This window comes from Haliotis rubra, unplaced genomic scaffold (assembly GCF_003918875.1).
Source record: "Haliotis rubra isolate DU_JTF1 unplaced genomic scaffold, ASM391887v1 Scf108, whole genome shotgun sequence".
NCBI lineage: Eukaryota > Metazoa > Mollusca > Gastropoda > Lepetellida > Haliotidae > Haliotis > Haliotis rubra.
Genome location: NW_025764981.1, coordinates 1,132,547 through 1,154,217, shown reverse-complemented (window position 1 = coordinate 1,154,217; position 21,671 = coordinate 1,132,547). Strand labels below are relative to the sequence as shown.

The 21,671-nt window shown below is 41.6% G+C and overlaps 1 protein-coding gene across 2 annotated transcripts in view; it reads right to left on the bottom strand.

The window, feature by feature from the left end:
- Positions 1-21,671, bottom strand: part of LOC124281100 (corticotropin-releasing factor receptor 2-like) — a 99,876-nt gene that overhangs the window by 66,246 nt on the left and 11,959 nt on the right. For both annotated transcript variants that reach the window (XM_046717124.1, XM_046717118.1), the window contains exon 2: positions 1,850-2,064. In XM_046717124.1, coding sequence (XP_046573080.1) covers positions 1,850-1,961 — 112 coding nt within the window. In that variant the 5' untranslated portion in view covers positions 1,962-2,064. The remainder of the gene's footprint in view (positions 1-1,849; positions 2,065-21,671) is intronic.

Here is a 21,671-nt window from a genome sequence, read left to right as displayed (position 1 = left end):
CATAGAGTTTGCTGTTTTTTTTGTATACAATCGATATCCCTTATACTCTTTCAAATCCATCTCGGATGAATGTAATCAGATTATTTTAATAAAAAATAAATGAAAATAATTTTAACACTGGAGAAGATAGTGTTAGGGCAGACGAAATGAATCCGTAATTGGCTGTGTCAAAAAAGGGAATCAGAAAAGAGACGGATTGAGACAACCAAATTAGAACGACGATCCAGGAGTATCCGAAACGAAAAAATGGGAATGGATATGAAGAATATAAAAGAGGAGATGAAATCACATTTGGGGTCTGTTTTTCCAGAATTCTGCACTTATGCCGATATAAGCACGTATTCAAACATTGACACATGTGATGCATCACGCTATATAATGTTTCATAAACCACCAGCCACGCCATTTTTAATCGACCGCAACAACGGTATTAGTTGAGACAGATACATGTAGCTTCAGAACCAATTTTATGGAAAGATGAACTTAATGTGTTTCATTTCTCAATACGTTGCCGATACAATCTGGGACACATTCACCAGATTCAATTCCACTGGTAGGAAACTGATTCAACATATCCCCTGCTTCTCGTAAAAGGGCGTCAATGTGGAATTGGTCACTCAAGAGATTCTAACAGTCTGTCAAAATGGTGGACTATGTTGTGATGAATAGTTTCTTAACAGATCAAGGGAAACACAGAGAGCAATATTTTGGAACAGTTTTCAATTTCTTGTAGACATCAGCATATAAAACTAAACTAAGGAATGAAGACGTGAAACTTTTGATTACAAATTCTTTTTATTATATAAATAAATGTTATCCATAAAAGTTCCATGTCTTCATATTCTCAAGTATTAAATGTCTACAAAGACCTGGAAATAATGTTGGGTGCGTTCTGACCAGGTTTTTGGAGAATTTTTCCTAAATCATAAGGTTGTTTCAACAATGCATGAAGTGGATTTTATATTCAAATTATCCAAGAAGTCGTCGCTGACAATTATTCTTTAAAGCATTTTACTAATTGGACGAAAGCGGAGATTTGCTCAAACACATCATTTCATCTCCAGAATATACAAAAATAGGTCCTCAACTGACAATTACAATTGACAGGATTAGATACTTATGGGTCTTGAGTAGGGACAAACAGAGCGAGGTGTTCTCATTTCATCTTGAATATATACAAGGTAGGTCCTCTACTGACAATTACATTGGAAAGCATTACATCCCCATTGGCCATGAACAAGGAAGAATGAACGATGTGATGGAAAACAGCGTGAGTATCGAAGAGGATTTCATCTTCAGTACAAGATCTACAGATGTAGATGTGGCGCATAACGCTGGATAACACATGGGACCAAACCCCTGAAGATCGGGGTTAGAATTGGCCTTCAGCAACCCATGCTTGTCGTAGGGGCGACTAACGGGATCGGGTGTCCGTCATCGAAGGCACGAGCATCGATCTACGTAAATGGGATCAACCACGTGCCAACAAGGTCAGAGAGCCTGACCACCCGATCCCGTTAGTCTCCTCTAAAGTAAAACTAGTTTGGTACCTTGAACAACAATACAAAAAAGACCAGTTCTAACCCGGATCATTACCGGGCAGTACAACACGAAGGACAATACATGGGCATAAACCCTATCCCTGCAGAGTGAGTGAGTGAATAGCGGTTTAGCAGTATCCCAGCAATATCACGGCGGGGACACCAGAAACGGCCTTCACGCATTGTACCATGTGGGATTTGAACCTGGGTCTTCGGCGTGACGAGCGAACGCTTTAACCACTAGGGTATCCAATCTCCCGCTCCGCAGAGTGAGTTTACGTTAAATCTCAATCAAGACTGAGCCTTACCTTCGTCTAACTCATCTGGCCAGTCGCACGGCGGCAACGTAATGACGGACACATTGTTGAGGACGTAGAGGCTGGTGACGTCAGGGAGTATGGAATCGGTGGTTGACGCCATAACGTGGCTTGAGACGAGACTACACGAGAGTTGGTGCAACGTCTAGTAAATCACAGTATAGATCCCGTGGAGCCATGTTGACAAGAGTATGCCCCAAACAAATCTGCAAACAAGAGAATGCATTGAATGAAAACGAGAGTGGTACACATATCGAATGCATAGACAAGGCACCTCAATTATTGCCCTGCACAGGTGAGGTGAGGTGAAATTGGGTTTAACGTCGTGCTTGAGAATATTTCGCTCATATGACGACGTGCATGCGTGTGTATGTGTATGTGCGACTGCTTGTACTAGCCCAGACTGAAGCTGGTTTTATAGTGCTAGCCCACTGAGATACCATGCCGCAGTGAAACATGAATACCCCACTCAGACACATTATACTGACTCGAGCCGACCAGTCCTTGTTGTACCCATTAATGCCGAGCGCCAGGCAGGGACCAACAAGTACCATATTTTAACGCCTTTTGGTATGACGCGGTCGGGGATCGAACCCGCGACCTTCCGCTCTCCGGGCGGACGCTCTAACCACTACACCACGGAGGCGGTCCCCTGCACAGAGTTGAAGTCCTTCGTTAGTCGGGGACATGCTATTGATTGGCGGAAATCCGATTACGACAGCACGAGGCTGTACACCACTGAACATGACTTGTTTAATTGTGTTTACCAATTCTGGGCCAATATTCCACGTCAAATATTGTGAATAGCGCTGTGAGAATATTCCACGTTATATATTGTTGAACAGTACAGTGAGAATAGTCCACGTTATATACTGTTGAACAGTACAGTGAGAATATTCCACGTTATATATTGTTGAACAGTACTATTGTACAACCACGTTATATTGAACAGTACAGTGAGAATAGTCCACGTTATATACTGTTGAACAGTACAGTGAGAATATTCCACGTTATATATTGTTGAACAGTACAGTGAGAATATTCCACGTTAAATTCTATTGAACAGTACAGTGAGAATATTCCACGTTATATACTATTGAACAGTACAGTGAGAATATTCCACGTTATATACTATTGAACAGTACAGTGAGAATATTCCAGGTTATATACTATTGAACAGTACAGTGAGAATATTCCACGTTATATACTATTGAACAGTACAGTGAGAATATTCCACGTTATATACTATTGAACAGTACAGTGAGAATATTCCACGTTATATACTATTGAACAGTACAGTGAGAATATTCCACGTTATATACTATTGAACAGTACTGTGAGAATATTCCAGGTTATATACTATTGAACAGTACTGTGAAGACATTCCACGTTATATACTGTTGACCAGCACTATGTCTATATTCCTCGTCAAATACTGTTGAACAGCGCTGTTTATATTCCACTTTATACACTGCTGATCTATGTGAGAATATTCCACTGTCGAACAGTTCTGTGAGAATGTCAATGTTATATGCATAAAGCAACTATGTGCAGTTATACAATGTTAAATAGCTATTTCTGAATACTTCACTATAAATACCGTTGAACATAAATGTGTCACCATTCCATGTTGAATATTTTTTAACACTTTCGTGTCAATATTCCACGTTAATTACGGCTATATACTACACCATGTGAATATTGAACGCTTAATATGTCTTTATTTGTTTGTTGTTTAACGCCGCTCTCAGCAATATTCCACGTATATGGCGGTGGTCTGTAAGTAACCTAGTCGATGTTCCACGTCAAATACTGTTGAACTCTCTGTGTGAAGTTTCCATGTCAAATACATGATGACCTCTATGTGACTATACTCGAGTATATCTACAATCGGGCGAGAGAGCACCCGTGAAGATCCGGTTAGAATTGATCTTCAGTAACCCATGCTTGTCGTAAAAGGCGACTAACGGGATCGGGTGGTCAGGCTCGCTGTCTTGGTTGACACATGTCATCGTATCGCAGTTGCTTAGATCGATGCTCATGCTCTTGATCACTGGATTATTTACAGACCGCCGCCATATAGCTGGAATACTGCTGAGTGCGACGTAAAACTAAACTCACTCACTCACTACAATCAGGCGAGCGAGGGTAGGTGTATATTGAAAGAATTAACCAACTGAGACGATAACACTGACTGACTGAGTTTGCTTTTACGCCGCTTTTAGCAATATTCCAGCAACATCACGGCGGTGGACACCAGAAATGGGCTTCACACATTGTGCCCATGTGGGGATTCGAACCCGGGTCTTCGGCGTGACGAGCCAACGCTTTAACCACTAGGCTACCCACCGCCCGAGACGATAACAACAACCAGTTATTATCCAGCCTCATGTAAGAATGTCGAGTTTTGATTGGTTCCAGCGTAAGACTCTGATAAAATACCATGTACACCCGTCACGATCCGCGAGCAGGAGTACAAAAGTCATATTATCCCGCCACGCCTCGGTGACCACGCGAAGTGAGAAAAGCGTGCATCGCCAAGCCTTTAGTAACGTGCGCTGCATTGAGGTCAATCGATCAGCTGTTGTCAACATGGCATCTCACATAAATAAAAACAAGTCGATTCGATGCGTATTGTTTTCTTTGATTTAGTAAAACATTCGGCTAGATAAATGCGTTATCACATCATCGGGGTTTTATCAGTCCCGAGTAAGGGGACTGATAAAACCCCGTATTTAAATTTCCCTCGACACGATGTGATAACTTATACTGTTAACGCCGTTAAGATATGTATGGTATACATCGATAGCATAGATGTTACTATGACACATGTTACAGATGCACATGTTTCAGAGAACATTTGGGGTGGTGGGTTAACCTAGTGGTTAAGGCGTTCGCTTGTCACGCCGAAGACCCGGGTTCGATTCCCCACATGGGTACTATATGGGAAGCCCATTTATGGTGTTCCTCCCCGTGATATTGCTGGAATATTGCTAAAATCGGCGTAAAACTGAACTCACTCACTCAAAGGACATTTTAGTATATGGGGCCGACGTACTACTGTCGTTGTTGACAAACAAAGTTTGAAGGATTTACTTCACAGTCCTGGAAGCACATGTTCTACCTCGTCATTGGTCGCCAGTAACGTGTTATAGAACAAGATAAATAAGACAAAACAAATATGGCTCCGTCCAAACCATACAAGACATTCTGGGTTGCGTTGTTGATGTTTATTTTGTCTGTTTGTTGTTTAACGCTGCTCTGCAAAAAATTAACGCTGCTCTGCAAAAAAACCCAGATACATGCTCGACTCTGGACCAGACAATCCAGTGATTGACATCATTAGAGATATGATGCCATGCACAACAATGTCCGCGAGTCTGACCACCCTGTCAGGGTACCCGGCCCTTATGGTAAGCATTTCTTCCTGAAGACCAATTCTAACCAAAGTCCACAAAGGTCACCATGTTGAATTGTGCGCATTAAATCAAGTTTAAAACTATTTCTTGTCATAAAATAAAACTAGTTTCTAGTTGGACAGTTTAGACAGTTCGAACTGCCACAGAGGATAAGTTTGGTGTCGCGGACACTAGCATAATGGTCCAGGTCTGACAACATTAATACCCTGCGTTAGGCTCCTATGTCATATCTGACGTGTCACGTGGTGCATCCTGACGTCGAAAATCTACAAATTAGTGACCGATAAAAAGTGTGTTTGTCGAATGAAAAACTGTCGACATTCGGTCCATCTGGTAATGTTATAAACTTCATCCGAAACATTTAAATGATAACTGTATTTTAGAGTTGTCAGAAAATACATTTTATGAGATTCTACAACAGCAGTCAAAATCTACTTTCGCGTTTTGAATGTCAAGACAATTTGTGATAAATCCAGACCTCAGCTGGGGTGACTGTCACCGCGGCGTGGTCCGTATTTGGAGTGACTAGGTAGTCTAGTGATGTCAGAATTCGCTCAGCATGCCAAACACTGTGAGTGTAATATAAAGACAATTAATATGTCAGGGGTATTGAAAAAATAGTTTCTCACTGACGCGTATCATCTCATTTACTCGCTGACTGACTGACTGACTCACCAAAATACAAAGATAACTTTCACTCACTCATTCACCAAACTACAAATATCACTCTAACTCACTCACTTACTTACTCGCATCACTCACTCACTCACCAAAATACTCTCTCTCTCATTCATTCACTCACGTACTGACTGACTGACTGACTGACTGACTGACTAACTCACTCTACCGCTTCACTCACCAAAATGCAAAGATCTCTCTCGGTCACTCACTTGATCACTCACCAAAATGCAGAGATCTCCCTCAGTCTCTCACTCGCCTCACTCACCAAAATACAAAGATCACTCTCACTTACTCACTCTAACGCGACACCCACAAAATACAACTCACTCACTCACCAAAATGCAAATATCTCTCTCAGTCTCTCACTTACTCGCTCACTCGCCTCACTCACCAAAATACAAAGATCACTTTCACTCACTCACTTTAACGCCACACCGACAAAATACAACTCACTCACTCACCAAAATGCAAAGATCTCTCTCTGTCTCTCAATTGCTCGCCCACTCACCAAAATACAAAGATCAGTCTTACTCACTCACTCTAACGCCACACCGAAAATACAAACATCTCTACTCCTCTACTTACCAAAATGCAAATCTCTCTCTCTCTCTCTCACTTTGCTCGCTCACTCACCAAAATACAAAGATCAGTCTTACTCACTAACTCACTTTAATCAAATCCCCAGTTACAATCATTTAACTCACTCACTCACCAAAATACAAAAATCACTCTCACTCACTCACTCACCGAAATGCAAATCATTCTCACTCACTTTGATCACTCAAAATACAAAGATCTCACTCTACTCACTCACTCACCACTCACTCACCAAAAATACAAAAGATCACTCACTCACTCACTCACCGAAATACGAAGATCATTCTCACTCAATTACTCACCAAAATACAAAGATCACTCTCACTCACTCACTCACTGACCAAAATACAAAGATCACTCTCACTCACTCACTCACTGACCAAAATACAAAGATCACTTTCACTCACTCACCAAACTACAAAGATCACTCTCACTCACTCCCTCACTGACCAAAATACAAAGATCACTCTCACTCACTCACTCACTGACCAAAATACAAAGATCACTTTCACTCACTCACCAAACTACAAAGATCACTCTCACTTTCACTCATGGTAAATATTTCTCATGCAGTGGCGTCTACATAATGTTCATGATACAAAGAGAAACCAAATATGTTTATAAGATAATCTTTTCTAAAACATTTCACGATTCCTACTATGCCTTGAGCATGGGTTTATGATCACTTCCACATAGTAATGTTAACAACGGCCCCATACAAAACTCAGGAAGAAATCCGCCATGAAATATTTAAGTATGCTTTCCCGTTGCATTAACCCATTCACGTTAAACACACGACCACCGTAAAAGTTTCCCTGCTATTGATAACACCATACCAACGGCCGATATGTCAATTCTTTCTTTATGCGTGTGGGCGTGCGCGTGCGCATGCGTGCGTTATATGTGGTATGTGCAGTGGTTTACACCCTCTTTATCGCCAACACAAGAAACAATCAGGCACTGTCCGAGTAAAATCATGTCACAATCATTTTCTTGAAGAACGGTCATTTTGAAGCACCATCATAACTACATCAACAATGTAAGCCGTAATACGTGAGCAAGACGCTAAAAATCAATTCTGACTATGAATGGTATACGAAAGCCGTAGCCTGAGCGGTAAGCTGAAGAGGACACGAATAAAACACATGTGAACAGATTCTATTGAAATAAATACTGTCCGTTTTTCATGTAACAATAAAGGATAGTAGCGTGGGAAGTAGGTCACGAGCCGCTGTCCAGCTGACTCTTGTCCTGGACAAACTCTACAAGTGTTTCCTTGTTTTTTTATCCACTAACAAAACTCTCAGATCCTTGTCTTCGACTGGCCGAGCGTGAGAACAAAACTTTGGTCCGAATAGGTTAACAGTAGAAATTCTTATTCGCGAGACTCCAGTCACGAGCGTGTTCATTTATTTAAAACACATCCCTATTTGCTAAAACTTAAAATACAGTCTTACTTTTTGAAAAATGCAAAAGAACTCTTTGAAGTCAGCACTAATATTGCATGAGTCAGGCCATGGTAGTCACGTCGTTGTCGGCACTGGTACAACAGATATGTACCCCAGGTACGTGTCTGTATACACAAACCCGGACCCTAGGATAAGGGTACCCATTCTGCACCGTTTTCTTTATCGGAACCGTCATACTTGCATAAGATGTATTTGATCGCTGTATATAAGAAACGACCATACACAGTAACGAATATTTACCGATGCACAATACCACTCCCAATCAGTTAAACGGGAACAGTTACATACAGTTTCGGTTTTGGGTTGAGGAATATGGACTCATCCTTCGTTTAGGGCACGGGGTACGTATCCGTATTTTGACTGTTTGGGGTACATGTCTGTATGCAGAAACGTACCTGGGGAACATAGCTGTAGTACCTTAACCGACAACGATCCCTTCAGCGCGAGTCACCTTTGTGTGATACACGTGGAATACGTTTTACACGACATGCACGTGGGTTTTACACGTGCTATACCCACGTGCAGTCTAATTAGATACGCGTGGTAGGTCAACGGTTAAAGAAGGGGAACCCCCCATCGCCACGGGGTCGTCCCACTTGTCCGGTCAGGTAATCCGATGTTATCGCCACTGTGGTTAGAGCAATGTTTGCCCTTAACCCTGAAAAGCTGCAGGCCCATAGGACCCAGAACCATAAAAAGTTATGGGTCCTGATCAGACTGTGTAGGCCCTATATTTTACTATCTTAGGAAATAATAATCTTAGTTATTGGGGATTAAAAAGATGTCGGCCATAAGGACCTACAGAAAACAAAAGCTGTGGGTCCGAGTGGTTTTCAGGAAATAATACTCTTCGTTATTGGGGATGAAAAAGCTGCAGGCCCTAAGGACCCAGAACCATAAAAAGTTGTTGGTCCTGATCAGAATGTGCTGGCTCTATATTTTAATATGGAAATAAAACTCTTAGTTATTGGGGATTAAAAGCTGTCGGCCATAAGGACCTGCAGAAAACAAAAGCTGTGGGTCCGAGTGGTTTTCAGTCGGCTTCGGGCCTAAGGACCGACGTTAATTTCGAACGCTGGGTTACCTAGCTTTCGATCATAATCCCCGCGTTCTTTTTTCCATTTGCCAAATCGTAAAGTCCATTCCTAATGTCCATCAAACATCTTGCAACAATTAGCATAACACAATACTCACTTATCTTTGGTCACGCCTTACAGCCAGTGTGTATGTCCAACTGACGGACCGGCACAGTGAAGTCACGTACATGTATCTTTGTTTATTGTTGCTGACTAGGAAGTCTTGATGGACTACCTGTCCGGTCTGGAGGGCAATGACCTCGAACGGTCATCTCGTGAACTATCCAAAACCACCAACAAGGCATCTCTATATACTGTATATGATACATAGAGGATATTATATGAGTGCCTATGTCATACTATGTTTACGACACGAGTGCCTATATGTCGGTATTTCCCGAGCGAGAGCGAGGGATATACCGATATTTAGGCACGAGCGTCGTAAACATAGTATGATATGGGCACGAATATAATATTCTGTTTATTACCGAAGTCGTCAAATTGAGGAAAATAACCCAAATCTACTTTCAAACATAGGCTGGCTACCCGCCGTCGCCGCATGTAGAACGCAACGTCACAGAAGAAACGTGACGTCATAGCATTGTTCATGACGTCACGTTACCATGACAAAGTGATATTTTGCCCTAGGGCATCGTATGAAAAATATGAACCCCGATATGTTCGACCTCGTATAAATAGGTATAAACTTGAAGATACTGAGGAAGAAGGTTTGTTATAAAGGGACATACCACAGTGAAATATGACCAGGTGAGGTTTGCTTTAGGGATGGACATTAGGGTTAGGTTTTTTGTCGGCTGTTTAAAGCCGCACCCAGGGCTTTGTTTGGTTTAGTGAGTGAGTGAGTGAGTTAGTTTTACTTTTAGCAATATTCCAGCAATATCACGGCAGAGGACACCAGAAATGGGCTTCACACATTGTATCCATGTGGGGAATCGAACTCGGGCCTTCGGCTTGACGAGCCAACGCTTTAACCACTAGGCTACCCCACCGACCCGGCTGGGGTTGGAGTCATCGGTGAAAGATTCATATCTTACTATGACTGAAAACAAACAACCATGCACAGAACAAAATATGAATATTCCGAACAAAGATTAACTCACTAACATGCGATCCTTCTGTAAATACAACCTTCCACGGAGGGAATGCCGTTTTCGTCAGCGGTAATCAGAATGACTGACTGGGAAGTTCCAAGCCTAAGAAATTGTATAACAAAGCTAGTTAATCAGAAGCTTTGACGCTAAACGATTATCCTACACGAAATAATTCATTGCGATTATACAAAAATCCTCAGTAAAACTATTACTTGACACATAGCCTACAGCTCCTGACCTCTGCGCCACTGAACACACTGCACCCTGAGTGGTGTTAAGTGACACGGTTATACAATGTGTTCTGAGTCGTGGATAAAGTCGAGTGTATACGAGTCATATTCAACACCTGGGAGTCAATCAATGATTGTAGGAGAATTACAGATGGCACGTGAACGAATGTCGTTAGCCGGAGAAGAATATCATGGTAATCTCCAGTTTTAACTCCTGTTCAGATGGCAAAATGACCTGAAATCTGTCAAGGAATGATTAATTCCTATCCTAATTCGCCACATCGATTTTATGAATAGAGATTAAGAGTACGTACGCCAACCTCCCCCCCCCCGAAATAAAAAAATAAAATTAATAATATTTAAAAACAAAAAATAAAATTAAACTTAAAAAAAAAAAACAAAAAACAACAACAATCAAATAAAACAAACACAACCAATAACAGCAACAACATAAACAACAACCCCAAAACAAAACCCCAGCAACAACAACAAAGCGGCAACAAAGCAAGATACCGACCAACCAATCAACCAGCCAAATACAATGATGACGTAACATATTAGCTGATAACTTATAACGTCATGTAACATTGTACTTAATTACGAATGGAATCACATAACGCTTACTGACCAATTTCCATCAGGAATCGATATGTTGCATACGAGAGATTATGGAACTGAATCATTACAAATGCTATTTCAGGGCTGCGTTGAATTGCAGTAATTCTAGGAATATTATATGGAGGGAGTGGGGGGTGGTGGTGGGGGGATGGTTGGGGGTAGCCTAGCAGTTAAAGCGTTCGCTCATCACCGGATGGATCTGAGCTCGATTCCCTTCACGGTACACTGTGTGAAGCTCATTCCCTGATCTTGCTGGAATATTGCTTCAAATGGCGTAAAACCAAAACACAGTCGAAGGTCGAAACCCTGCACAAATGTATTTCCCTAAAACATATATCTCCCCGAAAATAATTAGACCTGTCTACTCGCCAAACTTGTCTGAACTTGAGAGCAGATCTTACTTGACACCATGTGCTGTTGTAATCACTCACTGTTCAACATCATGCGTTGCCCTGCCTGTGAACCTGGGAGTCACGGCCTTCTTAACAAGACTGTCCAGTTGTGTTTATTCGTTATGGGTGATATAGCTTTCTGTACAACACTCCATCCATCCATGGTGTAAGTAATGTATCTGCCAAACATGCAATCTTTAATGAAGAAGTTTTGTTTTGCCGCTGTCAAAACGTTGGGCGTGTGTAGGATACATTACCTGGTTTTCTTATGCGAGGGACTGTGGGGTAGCCTAGTGGTTGAAGCGTTCAGTCGAACGGGTTCGATTCCCCACATGGGTAGAACGTGTGAAGCCAATGTTGTCCGTGATATTGCTGGCATGTTACTAAAAGCGGGGGCGGTGGGGTACCCTAGTGGTTAAAGCGTTGGCTCGTCACGTCGAAGACCCGGGTTCGATTCCCCACATGGGCACAATGTGTAAAGGCCATTTCTGGTGTCCCCCGCCGTGATATTGCTGGAATATTGCTAAAAGTGGCATAAGATCAACTCACTCACTCACTGTCTGGCAGACATAATTCTTAACTTACTGCTGGCAATATAAGTGAGAACTGTTGACAGTAACTATGGCGTTTTATGTAAACAAATCTTTTTATAAACGTCAGAGAAAACAGAATTATGGTAAATAAAAGCGACAAGACCCTTTCCACATCCATACGAAATAGCTGTCAAAAGCTGACGGATTGTACAATTCCGACTAGATCATGAGCATTATGCTTATGAATCACTATCAAAATAGTGCTAACACCAGGTGTTCGCGAAAAGATGAACGTGCCCTGTCCCATCGGTGGCACGACGAAAACAAAACGAAAAGAATAAGGTACCTTTTAGAAAGAACAGAGTGCCCTAGGGACATTTTTTGAAGGGTGATTTGGTCAGAGTTCATTATTTCGCATGAGGGGGTAACCTAATGGTCCGCTTGTCACGCTGAAGACCCGAGTTCGATTCCCCACATGTGTGAAGCCTATTTCTGGTGTTCCCCGCTAAAAGCTGCATAAAACCATACTCACTCACTCCCTTGTTTCTCATGATCAAATAGCATTGTACTCATCACTATAGTGCGTTTGGCTCAAAAGCGGACCGATGAATTGCAATCTAACTCAAAAACTAATAAACATATAATACTCAATGAAACGCTGATCATAATCAAAACATCAGACCAACTCTGTGATTTGTTTGCAGAATTTATGTCCTAAAATTAAAAAAGGTGTTTAACAAACTATCATTAAAATATTGACACAGTTCATTATTTGTTACGAGGGAGGAGTGCAGAGAAAGGGACAGCCAGATGTTAGAGAAGCACGTGCACAAGTGCCGACAAAGTTATTGATTCATTAACCTGTGCTGTGCCGTCTCCATCCTTTCTCGCACACCTGGCTGTCCCTTTCTCTCCACTCCTCCCTCGTAACAAATGGTGAACTGTGTCAATATTTGGTAATGAGGAACACACATATTTACCCACAATTTGATGAAATGATGAAGAGGTTGTATTTGTCATGTTACTCCCTCACTAACTCATGAGTTTGAGCATACCAACTGATTACTGACCCTACCGCGAGAACACCCAAATCTCGTACATACGTGACCTTGACCTTGTGTTCCGTGACCACATATTGTCCCTCATCTGAGTATTTCATCAGAATAGTCACCGCATGTTTATGTGTTTATGCTATATACTCACAGGAACGCCCTACGACCCTTGGGTTCTCGTAAACGAACAGCCACAGAACGCCACGGGCATTTCCGGCGTTTTACTTGCGTTTTGGGAAGAACTGTTTTGTTCTCTAATGGCAGAGAAAACTAAGGGTAATGCAACTTCGGAACTGTCGTCGCGTATGTTGTATAGGACTGAAACGGTTCGAATAAAGTGTGATAAATAGTTCGAGTTAAGTGTGATGTATACTACAGCAGTAAATTAATATTCTCGGGTACTCGGGGAGTTATGTGCCGTGTGTGATTACATTGTCTCCCTTCCTCTGCAGCCATTGTGAACAACTGAAGCCGAATTATTGAAGTAAAATACAACATAAGAAAAAAAATATATCAAAGCAACCAATTAAATGGTCGACCTTTTGGGATGGCACTGTCACCACAATGAGAAGCCACGTGACACTGGGACTTCTGAAACCTCCAAGACATTCCATCTCCTCGCTGTATCCTCCTCGTCAAGCATCGAGTGATAGGCGCAGCTTCAAATAGCTCTGCTTCGCATTATAACAAAGGTATGTTTGTTGTTTACGCATCGATGTACGCAAATTGTTGATTGGTTGGTTTCCTGTTTAACGCCTCACTCAGCAATATCCCAGCTCTATGGCGGCGGTCTGTTAATAGTCGAGTTTAGACCAGACAATCCAGTGATCAACAGCATCAACATCGATCTACACAACTGGGATACGATGACATATGTCAACCAAGTCGGCGAACCTGACCACCCGACCCCGTTAGTCGCCTCTTACAAGCATGGTCGAAAAGCATGGGTTGCTGAAAGCTTTTCTAAATTGGATCGTCTGTGGTCTGTTACAAAACACCATAGTAGTGGCGTTATGGAGTTGAAAATATTTGTATTTGGTACAAAGGAATCATTCAGACTTAGTAATGAAGCAAAACTATTTCAGGTATTATAGCATTTTCACGGACAGTAGACTTTGTTTCGTCGATAGTCGAGGTTGGTTTCTATCTGGCTTCGACGTTCTATATTCATAGACATTTCTGGAAATTTAAAAATCTTCTGCAAAACGTATTTAAAACTTATTGGTAAAAGTTACCGAACGTTTCTTTTTCCAAATCACAAACAGCCATGTTAAACAGTGGCAGGATACATTCACCTAAAGGGGCGGTGGGGTAGCCTAGTGGTTAAAGCGTTGGCTCGTCACGCCGAAGACCCGGGTTCGAATCCCCACATGGGTACAATGTGTGAAGCCCATTTCTGGTGTCCCCCGCCGTGATATTGCTGGAATATTGCTAAAAGCGGCGTAAAACCAAACTCAGTCAGTCAGTCAGTCAGTCAGTCAGTCAGTCAGTCATTCACCTACATGTGTTATACGTCGTTGTTCAAACGTATTTATCTCGCACGCATTAAACCCCATCTCTCCTCGCCTCAAGCCAAGCATTTATTTAATTTAATTTACAAACATACACTAATAGAGCTGCTGCACACTACCCCATTTCTCACAGATAAAGACCCTTTTGTCCACAGAATAGAAAGGTAGTGATCCCATTCGGAGACCAGCGAAACATCGCTGTTTCTCCCAATATGGCGGTACTTCCGGTCAGACATTGCTTCCTCCGCCTGGGGAGAGTTCTTCCTGTTCTACTTCTATTTCTGTCGTTTTCAGGAGTTACACAACATACACGGCAGCGTGTACACGTGGAACCAGAGTCTGGGCACCAGATGTCCCCACAACGACATCGAGACAAAGAGAACACGGGAATATACAACCCTGTTGGGTGAAAACTAAATATAGACCTCGGAGCTATTTAGGAAATGAGAACAAAATGCCGAATTCCATGTGGCGTGTGCACCAGTACGGTTCACAGTTGGGTTGTAATTATGGATGGCCAGTTTTTATGTAAAACATTAATATATGTATCGGATGTAAAAAGTCTATTTGTTTAAACACGAATCTGAATTAGGTTTTGAAGCGAACAGTATGAAGCGAACTTTGTGGAAAAGGAACACTGGTAATCTGATATTGTAACTAATAGACATTTCTGAACATACATGGTGTTGTTACTTGGTTGAATAAGTGAGTGGGTTTAGTTTTACGTGACTTTTAACTATATTCCAGCAACATCACGGCGGACGACACGAGAAATGGGCTTCACCCATGTGTGGAATTGAACCAGGGTCTTCGGCGTGACGAGCGAACGCTTAAACCACAAGGCTACCACAGCGCCCTCGAGCCAGTTGAGAGCATACCAATAGTTTGGTACATAGTTGATGAGATGTCACTGGGATCCAGTTCAGTGTTCTACACAAGGCGGATGCGCCTACTGTATAGACCAGCAGTTGGATGCAGGGATTGGCGTGTACATTTCCTGGACAGTTGGATACCGTTAGACTTGGTCTCAGGAGCCTTTGCTGGTCGTAAGTATGTATAGGTCGGTTGGTGAGGCGCGGGGATTTGGTTGATGGAGCGTCATCGTATCCCGACGGTGTGGGGCGTTGTTCACAACATCGATCACTGGATTGTCTGGTCCGGATTCGATTACTTACAGGCCGCCGTCATATAGAGGGAATATTGCCGATCATCGTTTCGTCAAACAAACAAACAAATAAACAAATAAACAAAAAACAACACCCGATGTGTTTGTTTCACGTTCTCAACACATTATCAGTCTAGAACATTGTCGTATAATGAGGACAAGATAAAAATTTTTTTCTAAATGTCACGACAAAACACTAAAATATATAGTTATACTGACATCCAGCAATCATTGGTCGTTGATATCACAATCAACATAAATTGCTTAAGCATGGTTGCTGGGAATCGCGCCCAGAGATAGCCAATCATCGATGACGCATTCATATGTCCCAACTCCGAGGTCACACCAAGAAAGGTCGCGTCATTCCTAAAGCTGTTAAAACACGCCACTTGTTGTTTCCCCGCCCAACGCTCGCCAGAAGGTGACTGGTCTTCTAGGAGTCTGAGAAGAATATCCATGTTATAATGTAGTATGTTTATCAGCGAAATCCATTAATCCAAAGATTTCACAAACAAACTTGACTCTTGTCACCACATATTGAAAACAATTTGACGTTTCTCCTTTCCTACAATTTGCTGACCCATTTAGTAACTTTGATAATACCCCTGAATATGACAACCGGCCTATGCGGGGTAAAGTACGCCAATAGTGGCTCGCGACTTTCTACCTACTTGAGTATGTAGGGTAAACTATATCTACACTACTCATTCATGTTTACCTGGGTGACAATATGGGTAACCTATGCTTATTCAGGGCGAATAACGTGTCATATGTTTACTAAGCTTAGGTCCAAATGGTGTTTGTTCTCTGTGTTTTAACATATGTTCCTCTTGTCTGACGACATATAATTTCATCTTTTATATGTATCAATAAAAGGGGTTACATATGCTTCTTTTTCATAAATACTCCGAAGTTTTAGAAGCATTCATATCTTTGTCACAATGCATGCATGGATGCATGCAGGCATGTATGTATGTGCGTGCGTGCGTGCGTGTCTGTCTGTCTGTCTGTCTGTCTGTCTGTATGCCTGCCTGTATGCCTGCCTGCCTGCCTGCCTGCCTGCATGTATGTATGTATGTATGTATGCATGCATGCATGCATGCCTGTATGTATGCATGTATGTATGTATGTATGTGTATGTATGTATGCGTGCCTGCATATATATGCATGTAAAATATGCGTGCCTATATATATGCATGTAAGTATGTATATCTATTTATATGTATGCGTAAATATACTCATGTCAATAATAGTTGTCACCCCTTCAATTTTTTATTGGAGAGGGGTGGGGGTGGGGTGTGTGAGGTGTGTGGGGGTTGGGGTGGGGAGGGGGTGACAACCATTATTGGCATGAGTATATAATCTTGTTGTGTCATTATTTTGAGGATTTCAGTATATATGTACTTTTGCAGACTGCTGAACCTCACCCCTTTATATATATAATATAGTATATTTATTTCTATAATTTACTTTTTTATTTATGTGGATGAGTACGTGGGTGTTCCCTGAACTCCTGTAATGGCCTGCATTGTAAGTGAACTATGTGATCTAATACGCATGTAATAAGTTGTGAACATCCCCTCATGGGTACAATGTGTGAAGCCCGCCGTGATGTTGCTGGAATATTGCTAAAAGCGGCGTAAAACCAAACTCCGTCAGTCAGTTGTGAACAAAACTTCCATCAGGATAATAAAGAGTTATCTTTTCTTATCTAACAAACGGATTGCGTGTCCAAATTTCGAGAATCAAATCTCTTATGTCAGTCAATGTCGATTGTCTAAAAACAGCCGTCATACAGCTGGATTATTACCGAGAGCGACCCTAATTAGTAAAGCAACGAATTCTCACAACAGGGTCGACGATATCTGTACATAATATCAAGATAATTCATGTCTCGTGCTGATGAGGACTACATTCTAACCAAACACATAATAAGGAAAATGCCACAGTTTATAACAAATGTCACTTTGTTTGTAGCAGTGAGTGAGTGAGTTTAGTGGGGAATCGAACCAAGGTCTTCGGAGTGACGAGTGAACGCTTTAACCAGTAGGCTACCCCACCGCCCCTGTTTGTAGTACACTGTTACAACTTGGATGTACCGTGGCGATAGTTATCCTACCGTCATACTGCAACCATGGCGTCAGCTGCCAATATGGCTGGAAGATTGCTCAACACAGCTTCAAACAAGGAACACACCAACACGCTGAATATATAAGCGGGTGGTTACAATGTATGACCCTGTATGGGCCACGAACGTGTCATTGTACCCCACAGCGTGGATAGTTTTGACAATCCTTTCAATTCAAGTTTTGATAAAATTTAAAGTTGGCTACTCTATTTGCCTGCAGCGGGAAGAGACGTGTAGCAGGATAAAGGAACTGTTTATAAAAATACACAGTCGTTATTTGCTCACCTTAGCGGACAAAGCACCTGTTCAGTTATCTACCCTTTCACGATGTTATAATTTGAAAAAGTGGTAAGTGGTTTAAATGGAAACACACACGCACTGTGATTGTGGACACCGTATAGCAAAAATTGTGAATATAGAGTCTCATTTGTCAGCGGTCACATATTAAACTTTAAAAGTGAATCAATAACCAAAGGACAGATATTGACAAAGAGGTATGGACATCATAAAGCACGTTATGAATACTTCAAATTTCATATTGAATTTTTTTGTTGTTGAAATATTTGACAATTTTGTTGCACAAACGCACTGTGAAAGAAGATGTTATTTGAAATGATAAAAGAAGAGTTCATAAGTTGTGATCTCCAGTTTTCCGAGCACTCAATGGTATTCCATCATAACACTGAGTCACACAGGGGTCTACTGTCCTCGTGTATTGGAGCGTGTTTATACCAACACTCTCGGGAGATCTGGATTGAGTTTAGTCTTACGCCGCTTCTAGCAATATTCCAGCAATTTCATGACGGGAGACACCACAAATGGACTTCACACATAGTACCCATGTTTGAAATCGAACCCGGGTCTTTGGCGTGACAAGGAAACGCTTCATCCACTAGGCTACCCCTGGATTGTGAGAGGCAAATGCACTTCACACTTTGGTATCTGAAATACAAACAAGCAATAAACAAACTGACCACCTCCGTGGTCTAGCACAGAACGCCTTCCCGATGAGCGGAAGGTCGGGTGGTTCGAACCTTGCTATTTCAAAAAATAATAAAGGGTTGTACTTGTTGTGACCGCACCTGGCTCGTCAGAAGGGCACAATGTGTGAAGCCCATTTCTGGTGTCCCCCGCCGTGATGTTGCTGGAATATTGCTAAAAGCGGCGTAAAACCAAACTCGGAAAGTTGGAAATTTACTTTGAGTCACTCAGTCAGTCGTCAGAAGGGGATAAAACAAGGAGTGGTTGGCTTGGAGTCCGTATACCATATTAGGCTGGCAACATGGTATTCCAGTGGTCTAGCCTTGTCTGAACAACCGTTACTCAACGCGCGGGAGGTCAGCTACACGTGCATGTCGCTTTGTAAGTGCAATAACCTTGAACGCGAGGAGGAACCTCATTTACGTCAAATCTAATACTCCTTAGATCAGGTTAGTACCGGTCTTCGGCAAGCCATGCTTATCGTAGGGCCGACTAACGGGATCGGGTGGTCAGGCTCGCTAACTTGGGAGGCCCATCTCAACGCATCCTAACTGCGTAGATCGTTGTAAACAGCATCTGTCACTAGACTCTATGATCCAGTATTTACAGTTCTGTACCTTGTATTCTCCTGAGTGCGGCGTTAAACAACAAACAAACCAGTCAAACCTCCCATCCACAGAGAACCGATGTTGGAACACAGTGCCTTCAGCTCATCACCAGAACATCTTGGTTCAATTAGACTCTTTGATACAATGTGTGGAGCTACTTTGTGTTGCAAGATATTGTTACAAGCGGCATGAAACAATATTCACTCATCCACATTCTGTATGTCTGTTTGATTGACGACCTCGGTTATCCAGACAACTTGTGTCTACAAAATATTCATGCCCAGTTGTTTTGGAGGAGGAGTTATAATCCAACTATAATCAATAACGTACTTATATCATACTTAGAAGCAATTTGTCATTGAATCCCAAAAAGATTAATGAGTAAAATATACTCTGAATTACGTTTTGGATCCTTGTGGGACATTATTTCTTTCATTCGGGTCGGGGATAGTTGCTAGGTAAACATGCCTTAAACTAGATTACAGCTGGTTTTGTCTGGGTTAAAGTGAACTGATATTACAAGTCTCAGAATTGGGACATCTCCAGGCTCTGTGGACATCGGGTTGCTATGGAGACAGGTCACGCGAATTAACGTGAAACATGGCGTGTTAACTTCGAGGATTAATTAATCCACATCACAAAATGGCACTCATAATCAATACATAATCAATCAAATGTAACATGGGATTTTCAATTGAAGGTTCAAGATTATAAAGCCTGAAGCACTATGGGAAAATACATTCCAAAAATATTTCATTATTTTATAGCCAACAATGTTTCGAACGTAAAATGCATTTCACAAAATCGCAACCAAGCAAGATATTGGCTTCGACAGATTCATCGGCGGGGATCGCAAATATACGCTCCCTTTTTAATTTTTTTTTTTTTAAACCCGCCAACTTCCCCAAAACTGACATGTTAAAAAACCCAATGATCAAATGGATCATGTTTTTATATTCCTCTGGGCAGACATTACAAAAAATGCTTAAACACCCATTTTGTGTCGCTATGGACATAAATACAGAATTTAAACTACTGTGATAAAACCCATGAAAATATATCGCAAAAACTTCAAAATTTAATACACTATGAGCAAAATATTTGAAACTGGATATGTACTTTTGCGACTACCGACATTAGTTTTGGAACCAAAAATACGAAAAGCAAAAAGGAATGTCTGGCTAATAAGTTTTCACGCTCAAAGTTTTACGCAATACATGGTAACAACAGGACTATTAGACAGGGGGCGGTTGGGTAGCCTAGTGGTTAAAGCGTCCGCTCGTCACGCCGAAGGCCCGGGTTCGATTCCCCAGATGGGTACAATGTGTTAAGCCGATTTCTGGCGTCCCCCGCCGTGATATTGCGGGAATATTGCTAAAAGCGTCGTAAAACTGAACTCACTCACTCACTATTTGATAGTGATGCTTCTGACATAGTCGGTATCGTATACTGGATTTTGGGTATTTCTTGTAATTAAGAAAATGTTACTTGCCCCTTTGAATAAGCGTGCATCACGTGATAAGTATATACACTTTGTGTGAGTGAGTAAATGTTGCTTTAAGCCGCACCAGCAAGAGCTATTCCGGGCTAGAAAAGCAAACATTTACCTGTGGAAGGGCAGGTGTGGGAAGGGCTGTACTTCAGCTGCCAAAATGTTACATCACGCAACTGGTTTTGACAAAATAATTGACGCAGAAAGATAAATAACCAAAAAAAAACAGTATCAAATCGACACTACTTTAAAAAGTCTAGATTTATTAAATTTCAAATAGAAATGCAATCGATTATCTATTAAAATATATATTTATATATATATTAAAAAAAATATTTAGAGGTTAATTGTTCGTTATTTACTTTATAATTATTAATTTAAAATAATAATAATACGTTTACAGAAAATACTCCGACTTTAATTAGTCGAATTCAGGTGCGGTCGTGAGACACTATGTGAACCACTTCACGCCGACACAGAAGACGGATTTAACACATGTTTACCTACTGTCGGGAATATTTCGTCCCATGACTGGCCAGGTGCGTGAGGGTCTGACGATGTTGACCGTAGTTCACCTGTTCCTTGTTTACCTGTACAGGTTTACCTACAGCCTATACAGATATGAAGGTGACACAATAAAGCACCTGGGCCCTGATCCGCAAAGCATTCGTAGCACTACCACATTCGTAAGCCAATAATAAACTATAGAGTTACGACAGGTCGTAACGTTACGAACGCTTTGTGGGTCG